This window comes from Danaus plexippus, chromosome Z, assembly GCF_018135715.1.
Source record: "Danaus plexippus chromosome Z, MEX_DaPlex, whole genome shotgun sequence".
Lineage (NCBI taxonomy): Eukaryota > Metazoa > Arthropoda > Insecta > Lepidoptera > Nymphalidae > Danaus > Danaus plexippus.
Window position 1 is genome coordinate 14,878,059 of NC_083559.1, and position 20,109 is coordinate 14,898,167.

Below are 20,109 nucleotides of genomic sequence, written 5' to 3' on the forward strand. Positions count from 1 at the left end.
ACACCGCACGCAGGGAATATTGGCAATAACACGGAATACATATACCAACTAGAAGTGACGTAGAAACACTCGCTAAAAAAAAATATAATTTCAGGAAAGTCGTCCATTTGTATATGTAGTTTTTATTTAATATATAAAAACAAACAGTTTGGATTGATGGGAACACATATCTGGTGAAACCTAAAGTCTATTCCAATCTTTGATATCCATGTAACAATACTCAGTAGTGGCCAGCCCCTTGTGACCAGACATGTCGCTAATCAAATATATTTTTTGGTATCACTATCTTGACAATACCACAGGGCAGTGTTTCTCAAATATTTCCTAAGTTGATATTACTATAAAATATTGTCATTAAATTAAATTACAAACGTAAATGTGGAGATGTTTAAAAAAAAATCGTTTCATATATAAAATCACAGTAAAATGATGATGTGTATTATGTTTAGAGCACTGGAAATAATGATCAATTCTTCGTAAAATCTTCTGGTTTAGAAATTATACGTTTGAAATGATGTGCTCTGTTGTAAATAAGTTCAATCTGCGTAATAAACTTAGTTCAGTGCCGACCAGCAGTCTCAGAGTTAAATTATAACATTATAAAAATATAAAGTTCTTCTATAATATATATTTGTTTATAAATATAAACAGTTTGAGAAGCGCTGTCAGGGTGAACGTTGAATAGCAATGTCCAATAAGGTAATGGTGTTAATGCGTGATGCCCACCGCTGATTATCACTCATATTATCAATATATGTGCACGTATTATATTTTATTGAATCATTCTATTAGGAATAACAGGAAATACCTCACAAATATCAACGTATTTAAGGATAGATAATGTTGAAAACTACAATAGAAATTTTGTAGTTCAGTTCAAAGTTTAGATAATTTACTAGAAATTAATAATAATAAAAAAAAAAACATCCGATAATACGAAACGAGAAGGCATCATATTTGAATTGTATAACATTTATTATTTGATAAGACGGTCTTACGATACACATTATCCTAAAATGGTTATCATAATTGAGATTAAATTATTACAAACATAAACACAAAAGAATTGCGATAGAAACACGATACTACCCAAGAATGCCGCGGTCTAAACAAGGGGACAAAGTCTATAATCATTTATCTCGAGTTTAATAAAAGACGGTTTATTTATGGTGGCGTGGCGGACGAGCGACGGTAATGTCGCATGATTTAATCCCATTACATCGGGAAAGATGCCAGCAACGCTATCGGAAAGACGCTGCACGTTATACACAATGTTTTCGCATGGATTCCCTCTAATACTTCATTGGTGAGTCCGGTACTTGAGGGTAGTTTTAATTTGTATGTAGCAAGATACTGATCATATCAACGAGTTGATATCGTAACCCCAATACCCTTTGTTGACTTTAAAGCACTTTAAACTGTTTTGTAATAGTTTGTACGATGTCATTAGTTATTCACTCTTTTGATAGTGTAATGCGCTACCTAGACGCTAAGTTGAGGAGAGCTTCGTCGGTGTATATTATATAAAACGTGCTCCTAACAACAATAATGTTAAGACGGGCATTAAAAGCAAGAACCTCCCCCAGCAATAAGAAACCGAACACAATTGAACTCGACGAGACATTCAGCTAAAACCCCCATTATATTAGTAGATTAAAGGCTACTTTACTCGATATTCCGTAAAATATTACCTCATAAATAGAGGGCAGAGGAGACGTGATCAAGTATCGTACGAGCATGTAATCCGGTTAAAAATTGCCAAACAGAAAACAAACGAACAATGGCCTGTTATACATCAAGTGGCTTAAAAAGAGGAAGGAAAAAGTGCGATCGTGGAAAGGCATAACCGCAAGGCGATGACGTCTGAAGGATTCTGGCAGCCCGGGCGACAGATATGAATGGAATGGTACGGCTGTAATAGGGATGGTCAGGCTAAATGACCGGCATCCGGACGTAGACAAAAGCGAATCCACCGTAATAAAGCAGGATTGATGAAAAAGCGCTAAGCCACGCCGATATAACGCTCCGACTCGTTTTATGAGTTGAAGCGATTCCATTAAACTCAAACGGCGTTTGTACGGCAGCTAGTGATGTACGTAAAACATGAATCATTTAGAAATATAGTGGTTCACTTTTTTTTATCACTAAAAATGTAACATGATGTATGTGTAAAATTTTAGCACACTTGTGCTTAGGCGTTTTGTCATTTAGGTAAATATGTGTGGTTTAACTTCCCGCATGGTTCGTATGGAAGCTTGTCAGGTGAGTCTCTCATATCTTACACCAACCGTCGAGACGTCTTCCGACCGCCTTAATACAAAGCTATTGCTATTACCGAGATCGCGACGAGCCGGGCATCGAACGGCTTTACTCGACTCACTTTACCGGGATTTTGGATATGACATAAAGCACTCACTTAACCGACCCCCTTCCACCCCTGCCACAACTAGTGACCAAGTTTTTGTTACATTATTATATCATTGAATACTATTTTGAAGTTCCTAATTGGTCAATACTGAACATTTAGGAAAACCATCTCAACGAATGTTTATTTATTGAAAAGGATTGGTGTTAATGCTATTAAAATTCTCTTTGGTATAATAGTTGAATAGTTTTTACGTAATAAAATAGTCTACTTAAGGTCTTTGTAACTCCTGAAACAAGTTAGCCGTCCAATATCTTACAACAACACCCCAAGTTGTTCAGCTGAGTTAATGAGAGTGGAATGTTGTAATTTTATTAAATCTCCGCCTTAACGTTAATTTTCATTATATCTTTTCGATGCCTTATTAGTGACAGGAACAATTAATTAATATTATATAGAAAGCTTGATAACATCGATAAGTTTAGGAAAAATTAACATTAAGGCAACATTCTAATCTAACTATTTATGATAAATTCAAATACTTCATTGAGTTTCACGTACATATATTAAAAGATGAACGTATTACAAACAAACGTATTAGTAAAAGTAGGAAAATTTTCCACAATACAGTACAAACATCGGTAGCCCGAGTCACTATTTTATTAACATCACAAAAACCCTTACAATATTTACCGTTAGACCGTTTCTTGCTACCTTTGTTGGATCTGAAATGGAACGCCCTAGGGGACACCTGCCAACCATAGGGTCACACTAGCATATATTAATAACACATTAATTTATTAACAACTACTGTTTAACCGGGGATTAACTGAGAATAGTTTTAGTTGAACAACAAAGGACCGAAAGGGTTCAAACGAATTTCTTGCCGACATATTTACCTTTGGTGGAGGTGATAGTAATTTTACGCGCGAAAGGTCAGAGTTTTGCTTGTGAACAAACAATGTTCTATACGAACAGCGATCAAGTGACCCTGTTTAAGCAAACAGTTCACGCGATTATTAACTTTATACACACTACAAATTAGAACGAATAAGGCATTGACTGTCTTGTTTGAAGTGCGTCTTCAGATTGCTTGTTCTTAAATGTAAACTATAGTAATGATTTATAAACAGAGTCTTTCTTAATATAATATACAAAATACTTGCTCACCGCCGTCCGCGACAACGCAAACATATCGTAAAAGTTACAATGATTAATAGAAGATTCAGAATAAAATATGTGATCGGTTCCAAATAATTATTGAGCGATAGAGTTTTAAACTAGCGAAAGCGTTTCATCACATAAAGGTAGCGAGGAATATTAATTATGTTATGTTCGTGTGTTTGAAAGGCGAATAATAAAATAAGCATCAAATACACGTTCCTAACGAAAGGCAAACAGTAGCTGATCGTACAAAAGACGGTCCGAAAGCTAAGGAACTGCATCATTTATGAGTTACCGGCCACATCTATTGTTGAACTATTTAAACAAGCTTTATGCACCGCGGGCGACGTCACTGACGGACATTATAATAATATCAGAAATTTAATAAGCATTTAATATTTTTAATGTTATATAAGTTTATGTGTAAATAAAGATATATATATGAAACTAGTTTTATTCTTAGTGTTAAATATATTGAGAGCAAATAAAAGATCATACTAATTCACATATGGAAGCAGTTTGTGCAAGTAGGGTTTATGGTTATCGAAATATTTTTCAATATTGTCTATACTCATCTCTTACGCATGTACGTATGTTTGTCAGTTTGACACGCCAAGACAATCATTTTATTGTTCAGAGCATATACCTATATGTATATGTTTTATATAAAAATTGTGTGGGATACATGTAAAACGAGATCCATTGGCGAGTATCGAATAAACGTTAGTCATGCTTTAACTATTGTGTACATTTAACTTTAAAATTGCACAGAAAGTAACTTTAAACTCTTTGTTTTAGCCGAGTCGAGTAAATAAAACTATTGTTATGGCTTTTACTGGAAGGTAATGAATGTGTTTTGAGAGCATTGAATACAGTGGTAAATTTTATAAATAAACTTAGGAGTTATAAAACAGTGCCCGTTATAATAACAACCTTTCTAGTTTCAAAAGGTAGGATTTCAACATATTAATATAGGAAAGTTGAAAAAATATAACGTTCTGTCTCAGGTAACCCTGTAGTTTGCTCTTGTGAAAGTCGAGAGTATTTCTGTAGATTCGAGCGCGTATTTGAAAATTTTGCGACTTCCGTCACAAAAAACAAAAGGAATCAGATTTCCGAGTGGGGACCCTCGAGTTTCCTGTGAAGTGGCGTTATAATTATCCTTTAATGATTCGTTCGAAGCCTCCATCAGTGTTGCCACGGTATTAATATAGCATGCATTGAATGCATGTACAGATTATAACCAATTAAGTGGAGATGAGGCCAACTGTAGTTTTATATCGCATAGCCACGATCAGAAGGCTTCATAGTAATTAATATATACACAAATCTTTCCATATATACTAATATATTTTAAATAAGCATTACAACGTTTGAACGTTATTTAAATGAGTTATTTAAGAATATAATTGATTTTCTTTTGAATTATATATAATAGAACATTAATACATGTTTAAACAAAGTTGACATTTCGCAGAGATTTACTACCATAGCTAAGTCTGTACACGTCAAACGGAAGTGCGCTTTCGAGTCGATTGTTTTACGAGAATTTAATAACGGTGCAACGCAAAGAACAAGTCGTCAGCCCATTGTTGACTTCAAGATGCTATGGTGGTTTTCGCTCCGAATAATTCCAATTTGATTTTATCAAGATCCACTGCCTCGGGCGACATCATGGCCGGGATGAAAAACTAAGTCTGGCACTTGTTAATATAGATAACGAAGGATTTCATCTTCTCTCGCTCATCTTGAGTTATATATATTTTTTTTAATTTCTCATCATCTACGTTCAGGTTCTATTTATTAACTATACAGAGATTATAACAAGTAATATTCCATGTTGACAACTTTCATTAATATTTTTATTTAAATACAAATTTAATTTCAATATCAACCCGCATGGAATAAATCTTTATTACTATCAAAGTTATGAACATAACCAAATAGCAGGGATGTTACTTATCAAATGCTTAAACTATTAAAATTCCTGACATTAAAGGAGGTCCCTTAACCTTTAAGATCATTTAGTCCCTTTGTCCTCCAGCCTGGAACCTGGTTTACTGCCAATAAATAACGTCATTACCTGTTTAAGGGACACCGTAAAGCATCTTCAGGAACAATAAGCAAATTTGGGATGCCATTAAAACTGTTAAGGCGCCACATATTGAACACTGCTCCCAAACGTGTTATACATTCGAACAATGGAATACTTAGAGTGTTGATAAAACCAAATAAAATATAATTTTTTTTCATGGTTTCAAAGCGAATGTCTCTTTTACATATTGAGCCAAAGAACAATCGTATCTTCCAATGAAACATATTTTTTTCTTAACAGGCAGCGGGGGCAATTATTCGCATCTCGGACACAACAGCGCAGACGTGCTCGACTCACAATGGCTACCACTCGAGGTCTTGCTGTAACGAATCCACTACTACCTACTATCAACCGGTCCCTTTCGCGAAACTGGAACGAGATTGTTTGTGCGACACCCCTACTAGTTAATGATGTATGGGAGGGGGGGGGGGGGGTACGTTCATTAAATGCTGTTTGTCGACGCCCTTTTTTAAATTTCAGCCTCTTTCCTTAGAATATATTTTCTGTGAATGATGTTGATTAGTATACGAAGTGTTAAAAAGGGCATGTTTTTGGAGGTAAATCTAATTATGTGTCTTATCAGTCAAGCAGCACCCCTGAATTTTTTCCCACTAATGACTCGTAATAAATTCATTTGGCTACAATAAAATTGACACAATCGACTGACCTTCGAAGTTGGAATAACATTTTCTAAGAGCTCTGTAGAGGTGATAGTACGGAACCCTCATAGCCAATGTTCTTCACAATCCATCACTCTCAATTGTTCGCCCCGAGACCCGAACCCATGCCCTGATCATTATTTAAAATATAGATGAGTGTTTTCTTTTCGATAATCGAGACCGTGATTGAGGGTACGACACAATAGCGCCTTCTTTTGAAAGCGTCGCCAGTAGCTTGGGGCCCGAAGGACCGAGCTCGCTTATTTGTATTAGTAAATTGAAGGTACAGTGTCCACGCTATCGAGGTCTACGCTGCGACGCCCCGTCTTCCCTCGACGGTTACATTTTTAAAAGCGGTGGGCGGAATGGGGGATCAATTAAGCTGGTCTTTGTGAACATTCTATCGGCGCGCAATGAAAAGAGTTGTGATTTTCTTTGATATGCGGAGACGCGGTTTGCCGAGTGAGAAATCAAAGGGCGCCATCGTGATGCATGACGGGTTTTATTAAGATTTAATGCCGCCAACGACACTCGGAGGCGGGAAAAGAACGAGTCTCAAGTATTAGATGTACGTATTACATGACGCCATTTTGTGTATACTATACCAGTAGACATATAATAGGAGTGAAAAATTAATGAGCATTGCTGGATTATTTTCACACCGGTTTTTGATATTAATTAAATTCAATTAACAACTCTTTGATATGTAAATTCCTTTCGGTATCGTTAACTTCCTTGGAACACTATTGTTTTATTATAATTTGCTTATCATTACGGGTAATCAAATTTATTGAACTAATTTGGAAATTGAAGTACGTATATGAAATTCTTCATTCATCTATACAGAACAGTTTTGAAATAATTTATAAAAGTAATAAATTATAAGTCTGTATAGTTCTGAATAGGCTATGGAGTTCTGGCCAGCGCTCTCTTAGACTGCATATGGATAATCCGGATAGCAGACAACGAATATATTATTAGTATTATGTCACTTTAGTCAAAGGTTTTGACAACAAGAAAATTTCTGAGGATACATCGAAGAAACAATAAAATGAAACATGAAATCCAATACATAAATTAATACCACGAAATAATTATTCACGGCTAAATTATGTTCCGTTTTCTTTTTGGTAATCAGTAGGATTTGTATGGAAGTAACTTTAAAACTTGCCACGCGATAAATGTCTCATGAATCGACCCATGAAACTCATTACATTAAGTTCCCTTTGACTTATTGTTTTTTTCAATCATTGTCTCGTACACTGGAGATGTTGCTGCTAGTATCATCGGCTTAATATGCCCGTTTTAATGAACATCCGTGGCTTACATATTCACATGGACGTGGGGGTGGAAGTTGGAAGCCGGTCGGTGGGCGGACTACCTCGTCTTAGTTTTAAGCTCGTTCTCACATCTAGATTTGTGAATCGAAAATATATCTATACGATGAGATCCGTCGGATTGCAGGTAAAGTCAGCTTTATACTTTAATACGCTGATAAAAATTCAATATACTTTCATTGTTACAAAATTTTAAATCACTCTAATTCAAGCCACTAAATGTATTCGAGGTTGTAGAGCGTTCTAATTTTAATTATCTCAGCATAGTCTATAGCATCTTATCTCCTCCGGGCCTTAAGACTTAGGTGGAAGTCGTCAGGACTCAGGGCTTTATGGAAACCTGTTAAATATCTAGCTAACTAATTTAGCCATATATTGACGAACACTCGGGGCGGAAGCGACGTCACAGCTTATGACGTCACTACACAGGTGTATCGTTAACGGACGCGTGATCTCAGCGAGAATTGTTAAAGTTATAATGTTATTGGGAATAGCATACGTCAATTGAAGTAGTTAACAGCGTTAATAGTAATTGCAGTGGTATGTTGAGGAATATCATTAATATTGTATATTAAATGAAAAATATTTACGTAAGGAATTTATATTGTTTGAAGGAAATGTTCTGAGAAATTAAAAGCTGGTATAACGCGAAACGAACATGTAGACCTACGTGGACCTAAATGGCCAGGAGGTTAATTTACTAATATATTAGATACTTCTTTCATATAATTTATTTATTAATACAATAAAAAAAAAATCAATCCGCCGAGAACATTTGCTGTCAATAAGAAGCCAATTTATAGCGTAACGCCGATATAATGCAGATTGTAATTATTTACATTAACACGACCAAGCAACACGAGGGCCCTTCAAAACTTTGGCTATCAACCCGAAATTTACCTCAAAAGGTAAATCCCTCTTATCGAAACCGTTACCGTATTTGATTAAATCACTAAAGTACACCTCACACCATACTATCGAGACATTATTAATTAAAATACTCAAGGAAGCCGCACCTGTCCCAAGGCGTAGCAATCGGTTTAGACAAAGTAAGGACGAATACGCTTGAGGCCAACAAATCCTTAGAGGGTAGTCTTAATCCGACTACTAAGAACACATACAGGGTATCAATAAAATATATATATCGAGACCCATAGTATGTGATGGGAGGTAATTAACTGGACGGTTCAATATTACATAGATAAACACATTCAAATTTAAAATTATATATTTATAAATAAAACTTTCTAATTCACGTTTATTTAAAATGCATTCTTAACATTGGTTCACTTGATGGAACACTTGTTATCGTAGGCAATGAATAAGATCAAAAGGTCACATCGATCTCCGATCACAGGTTAGAAGTAATGTTGTTTGAACTCACAGCAATCCATCTGGTTCCCCCAGTGGCAAACTAAACTAAACTAGCTCACTCCTACCGAATTCGCCAATTCTGAACACCATAATAAATACACCCCGCAATCGGAACAAATGGACAACCGGCAAATTAAACCCAGAGGCACTGCATTTCGATTCCCATACATTACTTACATCGATCTAACACGTCTGAAGAAAGGCCTTGGCGAAATGCTGGCGAACACGCGATCGTCTTAGCATTCTCCTTAACATCGACGCACCAACATTTACTTAAATAACAACGAATTAAAGTTTGGAATCGATTGCTGTTCTCTCTGGGGTACAAAACAGGCAGACAATCACACCGTCCCCGTAATGTTATATATAAATTTATTTATGACGTTAAAAACGAATAAACTATGCCTATACGTAGATAGTAAAAAATATTAATTAAATAAAATGTTACGTTATAATTCTTTGTGGACGTAATGTCGTGATGGATTCTTTAATTAATTCGGTTACTCTTTAATGGATAATGAAGTCGGTGTACAGCGAGGTCCCTAATGCCCGAATGAAAACAAAACAATCCGATGCTCACCTTCTAACGTCCGGTTTGCTTACAGTAAATTTACATTCCCGACCATCTATCCCGAAGTCCATCCGGCCTGGCAATAAAACGATCTCATCTCAGGAAGAGGACGTCTTAGCGCTCTTTGTTAAGGGAACGAGCACTCCTTTCTTAATGACGTTAAGACTTTATACTTCGGTGGTGTTCGGGGATTATTCGTAACGCCATCAGCGACACAGCTGAATATGTAGATAAACTAACTGGAGAGACCGATCTCTCGCAGTACTAGGTAGTTGTGACTAATTTATTGGTACATATATATGTAAATGATATCAAATTTTTATCTTAAGAAAAAGAATTTTAAGTAACGTTAAATTTTACATCATATCTAGATAAAAAGATTGTAACAATAATACTCTTGCATGAAATGTATTGAGGTCGCGGTGACTGTAAAATTAAGTCAAGGCGAGCGGGTCTGAAGACTGCCGAAGGCAAGATGTGGATCGCATGTTTATAGACAGATGCTATCTCGTAATTATGACAATATTTGGTTTAGGCTTTTAAGGTGGAAGGTAAATTGTGGAAGCATGACGTGCCTGTACTATCAGATGAAAGAGAATGACGCGATGTGAGATGATAAGGTCAAACGAGATTTGTTTAGTTGGCCCACTCAGATGTACACACTTTTAGGCACGTTCGCCTAGCTCAAAACATACCACCGGACAATACAATCATTAGACAAAACATTTACCAACCAGTATGCAACATGCAGCGTTGAATATTAATTTTTGAATTAAGTTAAAAAATATAAACGTGTTTTTTTATCAACTAGCGATCCCTTAAAAAGTCTAGACACCTACATACACATCGAAACTTTTTATTTTTACTTTTAATTGTTTTTTGTGTGCATTGTTTAATTTCCTTTCACATTTTTTTTAAAAGGTGACTTTTAAACTTGAGCAACCTATTATCCGATATGGCTTTTCTTTAACCTCAATAATTTTAATGTAGCTTTGAATTTTTTTTATATAAATATATATTTATTTAGAAAATACAACAATAGCCCTTATTTGAGTAATGTATAATTTAACAACAGTCCCCTTATTAGTGTAGAGTTACAAAACATTCAAATGTGCCATATGAATAGAATAGCGAGTGTAATGAGAGTGACCTTTGCCTAAAATAGAACTACAATGCCAGATAAATTACCAAAGTTTCTGAATTAAAGGAAACTCACGATCATCTCAATAAAGGTATAATGTACAAGTGGATTGGGATAACAATTGGGCAAGATCTTATATCGCGGCAAAGGGCAAGTGCCAGGATGTAAAGATGCTAGAAGATCGTCGAAAGAAATTTGCTCTTTCCATGTAATAGTGTTAGAAATGATAAAGTAATCAATACATATTATAAAACATAGTCTGTCTGTCTGTCTGTTCGCGATAAACGGAAAAACTACTGCACCGATTATCAAACAGTTACCACCGCTCGATAGCGTGTTTCTCGAGGAAGTTTTTGTATTTACTTGTTGTAAAAATTAAACTGAAATTATGATTTTACTCTGTTGTTATAAAAACACGACTTATTATAAAATTATTTATCTTTACTTTGAGTACATCTAATGATGTCTGGATGCTAAATTTATCGTATGATTGTTGGAACAGGAAAAGTCACTTCCGGTTTTACAAAATCTTTGATAAGTACTGGTCACTATAAATCGCCCTATGAGAAGTAGTGATTTAATCGGAAACCTCAGGGTCCCCCCGGAAACCTATTAAATCGTATGGTCAGAGGGTAATTAATTCGGCGGTAACGTTCCAAGTGAGATTAATGTGCCCAAGAATTGACCTCGTTCGATGTCCATTATACCACTTCGAGCTATTTTGTTGTTGCTCTTTGGATTATCGTCAAGATAATTGGTTATTTATTTAAATTTTAATTTGGTGGGTCAAGTGTGACTTCTATCGTTCACCGATCTATGTATGGTCCTTGACACTCAAGATTCATTGATAGATCAAGTTAGAATTAATATTTTTTAAGACGCAACTGTAGAAGAGTTTGACTGGACAAATATCGCCGTACCTCGTCAATTAGCGTTCGAAGTATTGCCACGACCGCGAAGAGCCAATTTTTTTTTTTAGGTAGCGTTCAACACAAAATTTCTTTTAAAAGATCCAGTCACAATCTGCTTAAATTTATAATATGAATATTTCTTGAAAATGACATAATGTCACTAACTTAACGTTATCATATAAATTAAAAGAGAATGAATTAAATGATAGATCACGCATGCATGCATGCGTGCATGGTGTCAATAGTTATAAATATTTTATTGACAGATATGAGTAGAGTGATTATCATTTCGATAATATCTTAAAAAGCATCCCACGCTTTTTTAAAATAAAATACATTTTTTTTTATTCATACTATTATTAATTTATAATTATTGAAATTTTTAACACTATTTTCTTAATTTAAATTTATTTTCTATTTTTTAGATCGGTTTTCTATAAAAAGCGTGTTTTTTAGTTTTTTTAAACTATTATTTATTTTCTACTTTTTAGTTTGGTTTATTTATAATAGCTTGTTTTTTTAATTTTAATTAAGTTTCTTATCGACCTTATCGACTATAGATGAAAATTATATAAATTAACAAAAATCATATTTTGCAAATTGAAAAATGGAATAATTTTATCAAATTAGTGTATTGTCATCGGTCCTCGATAAATCTACAAAGTTTGAACGAAATCTGGCCGTTTAAAGTGGGTCAAAAACGCGCACAAAGAAGTCGGTTACAAACAAACATACAAACATACATGTGAAGCTAATAAAAAGCTAATAATAAAAAGGGGAGTAGTTTTGAATATTGGAATATAAGAGCACTTCTACCAACAAAAATACAAAAAAAAACCTACTTAATCATGAATTTAACTATAGTTCTTTTATAAGATTGAGATCGCTTGCTTTTACTTAAGATTATAACATTTAGAATGAAAATAAAATCAATAGGCCCAATATACTTAAATAACTTATTACTATGCAATTAGAGTTCACAAAGATTTTTAGTTTCCAAGTACAAACAAAGCCAATAGGAAAAATTTACACTAAAATGACTAATTATGGCAGCTGAAGACAAAAATCTCATACTTTTTAGTAAATAATGAAAATTTTCAATGTTCATAATAAAAATGTAAACGTGATTTTTGAATTGTTTGAAAATTTTATATATAAAACGGGAAAGGCAAATTTTGATCATTTTAAAAATAAAAGATTCAATCGATACAGTCTTACCATTGTTGTGAGAGTAGACTGAGTGTGTTTTTGAGTGATCTTGATCAAACGGACAATGTAACTGTGAACTGACCTACGATTTACAACAAATGACATATCTTGAATAAACTTCATTTACAAGTGATAGCATAAAAAATTAAAAATTTTAAATTTGAGGCGAAAATTAATGAGATCTAAGACATTCACATCTTGTCCGCCCGTGATCACGGTTGCTGCAAAGTAACCGAAATCACCGAGTATGTAGTTTTAATAATAACAAAAATAATTAACACAAATTAGTTAACACAAAACTCGAGAAGCTCTTCGGAATTCATGACACAGGTTACATATAACATTATTCTAATAATTTTAAAATATTAATATACTAACAATATTCTTTAAAAAAAAATATGACAGTACATATACGAAAAAAAAAAAAAAGTTACCGAATAATTAATTTCATTTATCATACATTAGTGAGGAATCGACATATGTCAGAAAAGAAAATTTTGATTGGCCGTACTATAACAAAGATATCGATACCATTGATGTAAAAATTCATGAAATAATTTAGCTGATAAGTGAAATACAACAATCTATCCTGTCTGTCATGACTTACTATGCAAGTTATATTCACTAACTCGCAACAAATTAAAACTTCAATTTGATAATCTCCAAAATTTTTAGACGTCTTTTGCTTGTTAATATAAACCGACAAATAAATTTATGAGAAAGCTATCTATGCAAGTTGAATAAATAACTATTGAGATCAGAATGTTTGAGTTTAAAGATGCTAATATTCTTATAATATATATATATATATATATATATATATATATATATATGTTTAGTGTAGTCAGGTTAGGACAATTTTCCAGGCATGTTCCAAAATTAATATGTAATAATATATTATATGCTTTCATGCCAGAAAGGCAGACCCCATCAGATGGGAATAACAAATGCCACAGAGAGAGAGAGAGAGAGAGAGAGAGAGAGATATTATATGCTTTCATTCCAAATAGCCATTGCATATTTTAAAAGTCGTAGCATACAAATTAATTGTGAACACTGCATAAATTCTTGTAATGTAGACACTAATATACATACATATATATATATGTATGTATGTATGTATAGACAGGCATGTATGGTTTGTGGTTTAGATTAAAAATCTCTCATAATAATTTCATTTGTAGTAACAAAACAGCTGCTGTTATTACTGACAAATAATCTGTGCCCTGATACAAGCATTATCTAAATTAACCATGCATTCCGAGCTCCTTAACAATCTGTATGTGAAGTATCATTTGAATTTCCCACTCACTCTTAACTCAATAATTTTAAAAGTTATCCTTAACTAATGATAACATCAAATTTTTCAGACTAAATTAATCCGAAACTAACAAACAAATAAACTATGTTACCTTTAATTTGATTGTCTATGTGAAATGTTTACCAATTAATGCTTCCCGTTTTTATTTGTTCAAACCCCATGACAAAAAATTATGTACGATGTCTCGTTATTTTCAGTCTTATTATTTACACACAACAAAAATTATAAATTGTTAAAACGATTATGATATGATACTCGTTAGTTAACTGTAGAGAGATGTTTTGAGATGTAAAGCAACAGGTAGCTGTACATAGTTATTATTAACTATTTTCCGGTTAAGTTTTTGAAAACCTAGTGCTTTCTGTTTATATTAATACTGGTGTAAATTTAATTATGTCCTTGATAGTACTTTAGTTAATAACAATTCAAAAAGGTGCATGAATATTAAACTCATTTAAATAATATAAAACTATTCGTAAAAATGTCTACATTGTATAATCTATACTTATTGAAATACTGATCGCCTGAATTTCATGTCACGATAACTATATACAATGTTCTTAGACAGTTGTTACGAAGTTGGTAAATTAGTTAGTAGTGACTATTAAGACTTCTGGTGCTTAGTTTTTAGTGTAAGACATAATGCATGATGTCAATGTTTTAGCTACAATTAATATTTTTTTGACTTGAATGACATGATTGAATTTTTGGTCGGCTAAGATTGAAAATATTGGATTATAAGACAGATTTGTATTTAGATTAATAATGTAACATCACTTAATGTATTATAATTCATCGTGCACCAAAAACGTTGATACATTTGTCCTACCTAACAAAGCTTTTAATTTTTTGTATGAACTGTCAGATCCAAATGAAAACATAACCTCAAAATTTCATGCTGAATAGTGAATGTAAAGTAGCAAAAATATAAAACTTTGTACCTGATATGGAGTTTCTTCTTGATCTTCTTCGAGCCTCTTTAAGTTTACACTATACAAACAATTCTCAACGGAATTCCAAGCGAAAAGCACATCGTCCTTAAGTTCTAACAAATTACGCAGTTTGTTATCGAAATTGTTTTTTAAACTTTCTTTCATGTCCTGAAATATTTTATGTTTGGCCAATTTTGTTTCAAATAATTGGAAATCCATCGCGACTGATAAATAACAATGAATTCGTAATTTGTTTTGGTAAACGGTCACTTGGACATTTGGAGTTTTTGACGTAAGAACCGCGCTCATTTGCGTTCCGTTACATGTAAAAATTTCAAATTGTTATTAAAATATTATTTAATCAGAGTTTAAATTCCTATTGTACGTATTTTCCAATATTATTGTAAATAATAAAAACACACAAAATCTGCTTTGAATGAAGTTTAAAATTTGTTTTTTAAGAAGTACGAATATAAGTAAAAGCAGATTATATATTTTTTAAGATAGAAAATTATTTTTACTTAATGTGTATAAAACTTTTTAGAAGTGAAAATAATTGTTTAATACATTCCAACTATCGTTCTAAAAAAAGTTATAAGTGTAGTCTCCAACACTACATATATGTATATATCTACCTGCAAATTTGTTCGATTTTATAAATCTGTTAGAAAAACTTATTTGAATGCTTTGCTATTTTATTAACTTTACACTTTTTTATATTTGTGTTTTACTTATTTATGTAGATAAGAATAGACAGTGGGACCAAGATTTTAGTACTTTTTGATAGTTCTGTTATAAGAAGAGTTTAGTACTTCGGATGACAGATCGGTTATTTTTTTGATTTTAAAACAAAGTTGTCTAACATACTGAAAACAGTTCAGAGTGCAAATGAAGACGAACGACAATATAAGGTTTATGATATTAATAATATAATTGTAAACAAAAAAATAATCACATTAAACAAAACTGTCATGAAAGACAATTGAGATACGCATTTATCGCCGAAGCGTCTAAACCTTAAAACAAGGAATTTAAATTATACAAGCAAGCGTTCTCACAAATCTCGGAAAACGAAATTTATCGCTGCCTATATCTTGGTTTATTTATAAGAAAGCAAGCTCCTGAGATGAAATTACGTGATACCATTTGGAATCCGAGTGAATTATAACGTGTTTTCACCTATGCTGCTATAATATTTTCATTCGAGCCTACTTAGCCGATTGCTTGAATAAGATTTTTTATTGTTTATTTTTTTGTATGATTTATGTATACATTAAAATTAAGTGGAATATACAACGACTTTTTTTTAAGTATTTCGGATATTGGAGGGATTTCTGAAAATATATGAAATCATTTTGGAAATATTGTCAAACACTGCATTGATTTTTTTTACAAATGTCAAGTAATGTCGTACTTAACTATCATCTAATTATATAACATTTTAGTTATTGGTTTGATTAATTTGTACATTTCGGCTTCTGTGGGCCGGGAAAGCGATTTTTTCGCGACATAACATAAAATTTCCTTGAGATCGATGTCAAAACATCGTACTCTGAATAAAATATAAGGCGAGGCGGGTGCTCAGTTCTCGCGATATAATGCTATTGATAAATTTACCAGCGCGTCTCTCACATGATATTACTGGGAGAAACCCCCGCCCCGATCTATTATTATGCTGGGCAGGTCTCTGTCCCAGGGCTGTCGCGATTAAGTTATTCTTTATTTATTTAAATAACTTACAAATTAACATTTAAATGAAATATTGATTTCTATAAGGAAATTATATTGTAAAAATAAATCATTTTTGAAAATAGAATGAATAGAAAAAAAAAAAACGGTAAAATATATAAATGTAAGTAAATTGGTAATAGTGAACATTAATTTTCAATATTTTTTACTGCTGTAAACCCTGAAGCCGGCAGCCCGTCGGGACGGCACCGATGACTTGTCATTAATAACGACAGCGGAAATGTATCAAAAGGTGACGCGTGTCCCTCTGTCTGTCTCCAGCCTTATTTATGATGGTAACAATAATATTTATTTATCTTATAGATCCATACGTTCCACTATTAGGCTATTGTTTCTTAGAGGGTATTAATTTTACAACGAAACTTTTTTTTTACGTTCCCAATCACGTGTTGGATACGTCATTACAGAAAAAAACTTATAGCTATAATTATTGACAATCAAATAATTAAATAATATAAAATTGTAATATTTTCCTAATATATTATCGTTTATAGTTTGTTTAATTTTTAAATGTAAAACTTTGCGTGTTACTTTTGATATATTATTCAGTAAGTAATGAGCATTGTACGATAAACGTCAAAAAATTAGGGTAAAGTCACACATACTCGTCCATAAGATATAACTGTATACAATTTACACAATATCGTCATACGTCAAGGTGTCAGAGGTTCTCTGGAGGCGTCTACCCCAATTACCGTTGGAATTGTTTCAGTGTATCCTATCTATTACTTTTCTGTTCTGACTTGGGAATTTGGGATGGGACGGTAAAAAATAGTTCGTTTTTTGTCCCTTTAAGAGCTGATTACGATGATTGATTTAGCCGAAAATCTACTTATTATACGTATTGTTTGACAAATACTTTGTTTTGATATATATAAATTATTATTATATAACTAAACATGTCAACGTTTTCGATCCCAGTTTATTTTGTTAATTATAATTATATATTTTATTTAAACTCAATTAAGATGGAACCCATAATCTTAAATTAACAATACGTTGCTAAACAAAACCAATACCGCTGAGCTATAAATCCTCAAGTACGTCCGAAACACTTGAAGTGTGTCTTAACCGCACGCTGTACGTACATATGTTAGCCAAGAAAGGGTTAAAGCTACCTGGGGGTGGATTTACACCCCTCATTTGTTTGTGATGACCCCTAAGCAGTATCTTCAGAGTACGGTATCGTCGTGTTTAACGTTAGTTCACAACGCTTTCGTTTATTAAATCTACCGTTTGTTGAGGTTAAATTACATTAAGTAAACTAATTTACTAATATAAATTAATCATTAATCATATCGATTGATTAATTATAAAATATTTAATTGGTAATGTATAGTAACTTTAAAGTACTTATATATACATAATACGTAACCGGTGTTACAAGATAGCTAATACAAACACCGCCTGGCTATTCTAATATCTTAAAATTCCCCTTCCGCGATATCCAAGCAATATTAGTCGGGGTTCCATTACTGGTGCACTTACCTCATCCAAGATTCTGATGCTGCGGGACTTTGCATAATAGGATTGAGTACAGATTTTCTAATATAAACAATTACGGTTTATTTATTACAGCACAGTTTATATGTACACAGTCCACTGCACACAAAGATCATGTTTAATGGTATTTATATCACAACATCGTCGAGACAATTATAAAACTAGTCGCTATGTTTCCATAATATCAGCTTTATTTTTATAAAATTGCATCATTGTAAATAAGTGTACTAATTAGAAACTATGTTACACTAGGTGTTATATAGAAATATTTATCAATATGATAGCAGTCGGGCTCGCTTCCAAAGGATCTATAAACAAGCCGTATCTACTCGTGCCGGCGCTCGTAAATAGAGCTTGAAAAACTTTATAACATTGAACTTTGAGCTCACAATATTAAAATATATATCTTATATTTTAATTAGAGTCTAAATTTAAATTTCGCCGATTAAAATATGATTTCGTTACGTTTTAAACTTGGGCGTGATATACATGTGATGTGATGGGATTGAAATACGTTTGCATCAACTCTGATTCGTAATTTTTTTGGTGCTCACGAAATTATTACTACGTTTAAAAAGAAAACTTGTATCTGACTGGAATTACTGAAAAGTTAAGTCTTTATTATTACTTTATTCCAGTTTATTGAATTATATTTATATATATATTTACAAATGTACAATAAATCACTGTGTTTGAAATCATAAACGACAAGTAATACATAACAAACTCATAAACTGTTGATTCTGACAAAATATTCGAGTCTCGATGGTAAACGTATTACAAGACTAAACTCATCGAAGTCAATATTTTTGGCCGAAGTAGAATTTATACAGTGAACATAGTCCATAAAGAAAAAAAATACCTTTGCTACCCCCTTTTTACAATTACATCTACATATAAAACGAAGATGTTACCATATATATATAATTACTTTTTTTCAGTAATGTTTATTTATTATACTTATGTACACAAGAAAAAGTTTGTGCAAATTGAACAACAATAGTTTATACTTTGATTGATATTCCTTCATAAATACTGATATATGTACGTGCTGGGGTTGTTAAAAAAATATCCTCATCGAACTCAACATCACAATGGATCTAGTAGAATATTAGATTCAAAACAAACACTGAGATATTTCAATATTGCAAATTTTTGAGGGCAAAACTGGAAACGGAAGGTATGATCGATTATGTTGACTTTAAAACTCATACTAAAAAACTTGTAGTCCTACGTTCATTAGCGTGCGTCAAACGTGGAATGTGTTTCTTTTAGTTCTGCGAAAACTACGCTTTATTTTAAGTTGCATACAAAGAACGGGGATACGTATTTTGTCGTCATTACTTTTGTGTTTCTTAAGCGCTGAACAATGTGACTTAAAAGTGTACAGAAATTTATAATGAAAAAAGAGTTTTGTTTTTGTTTTATTATACAACGGATCAATACTTCAACGTTAGATGTGAAAATCGATGATAATTTTTGTTATATATATTCTAATATTCAGCACATTATCTTTAATTTTTAATTATACTATTTGCGTTTAATGTGTTTGTTGTTAAACCACAAATTAGATGGGTTTGCATTAAATTTTAGATACGATTTTTTTATTATTTCTGCTCTGTTTGTATCCATTAGTACATTTCCTAATTACGTAATACATAACTACCTTATCAGAGAAACTCGTTGCTAATTATGTGACATTAAGACTGTGAACAATGTATAAGCAATTGTTATCTATCGGTCACTATCAATGATAACGATAATAGGAAAAAATGCAT

The 20,109-nt window shown here is 32.6% G+C and overlaps 1 protein-coding gene across 1 annotated transcript in view; it reads right to left on the bottom strand.

Annotated features, from left to right (window-relative positions):
- Nucleotides 1-15,381, bottom strand: part of LOC116777231 (nucleoporin 88) — a 65,697-nt gene extending 50,316 nt beyond the window's left edge. Inside the window, exon 1 of the mRNA XM_032670654.2 lies at nucleotides 15,089-15,381. Within this exon, the coding sequence (XP_032526545.2) occupies nucleotides 15,089-15,298 (210 nt within the window). The 5' untranslated portion in view covers nucleotides 15,299-15,381. The remainder of the gene's footprint in view (nucleotides 1-15,088) is intronic.
- Nucleotides 15,382-20,109: the final 4,728 nt, after the last annotated feature.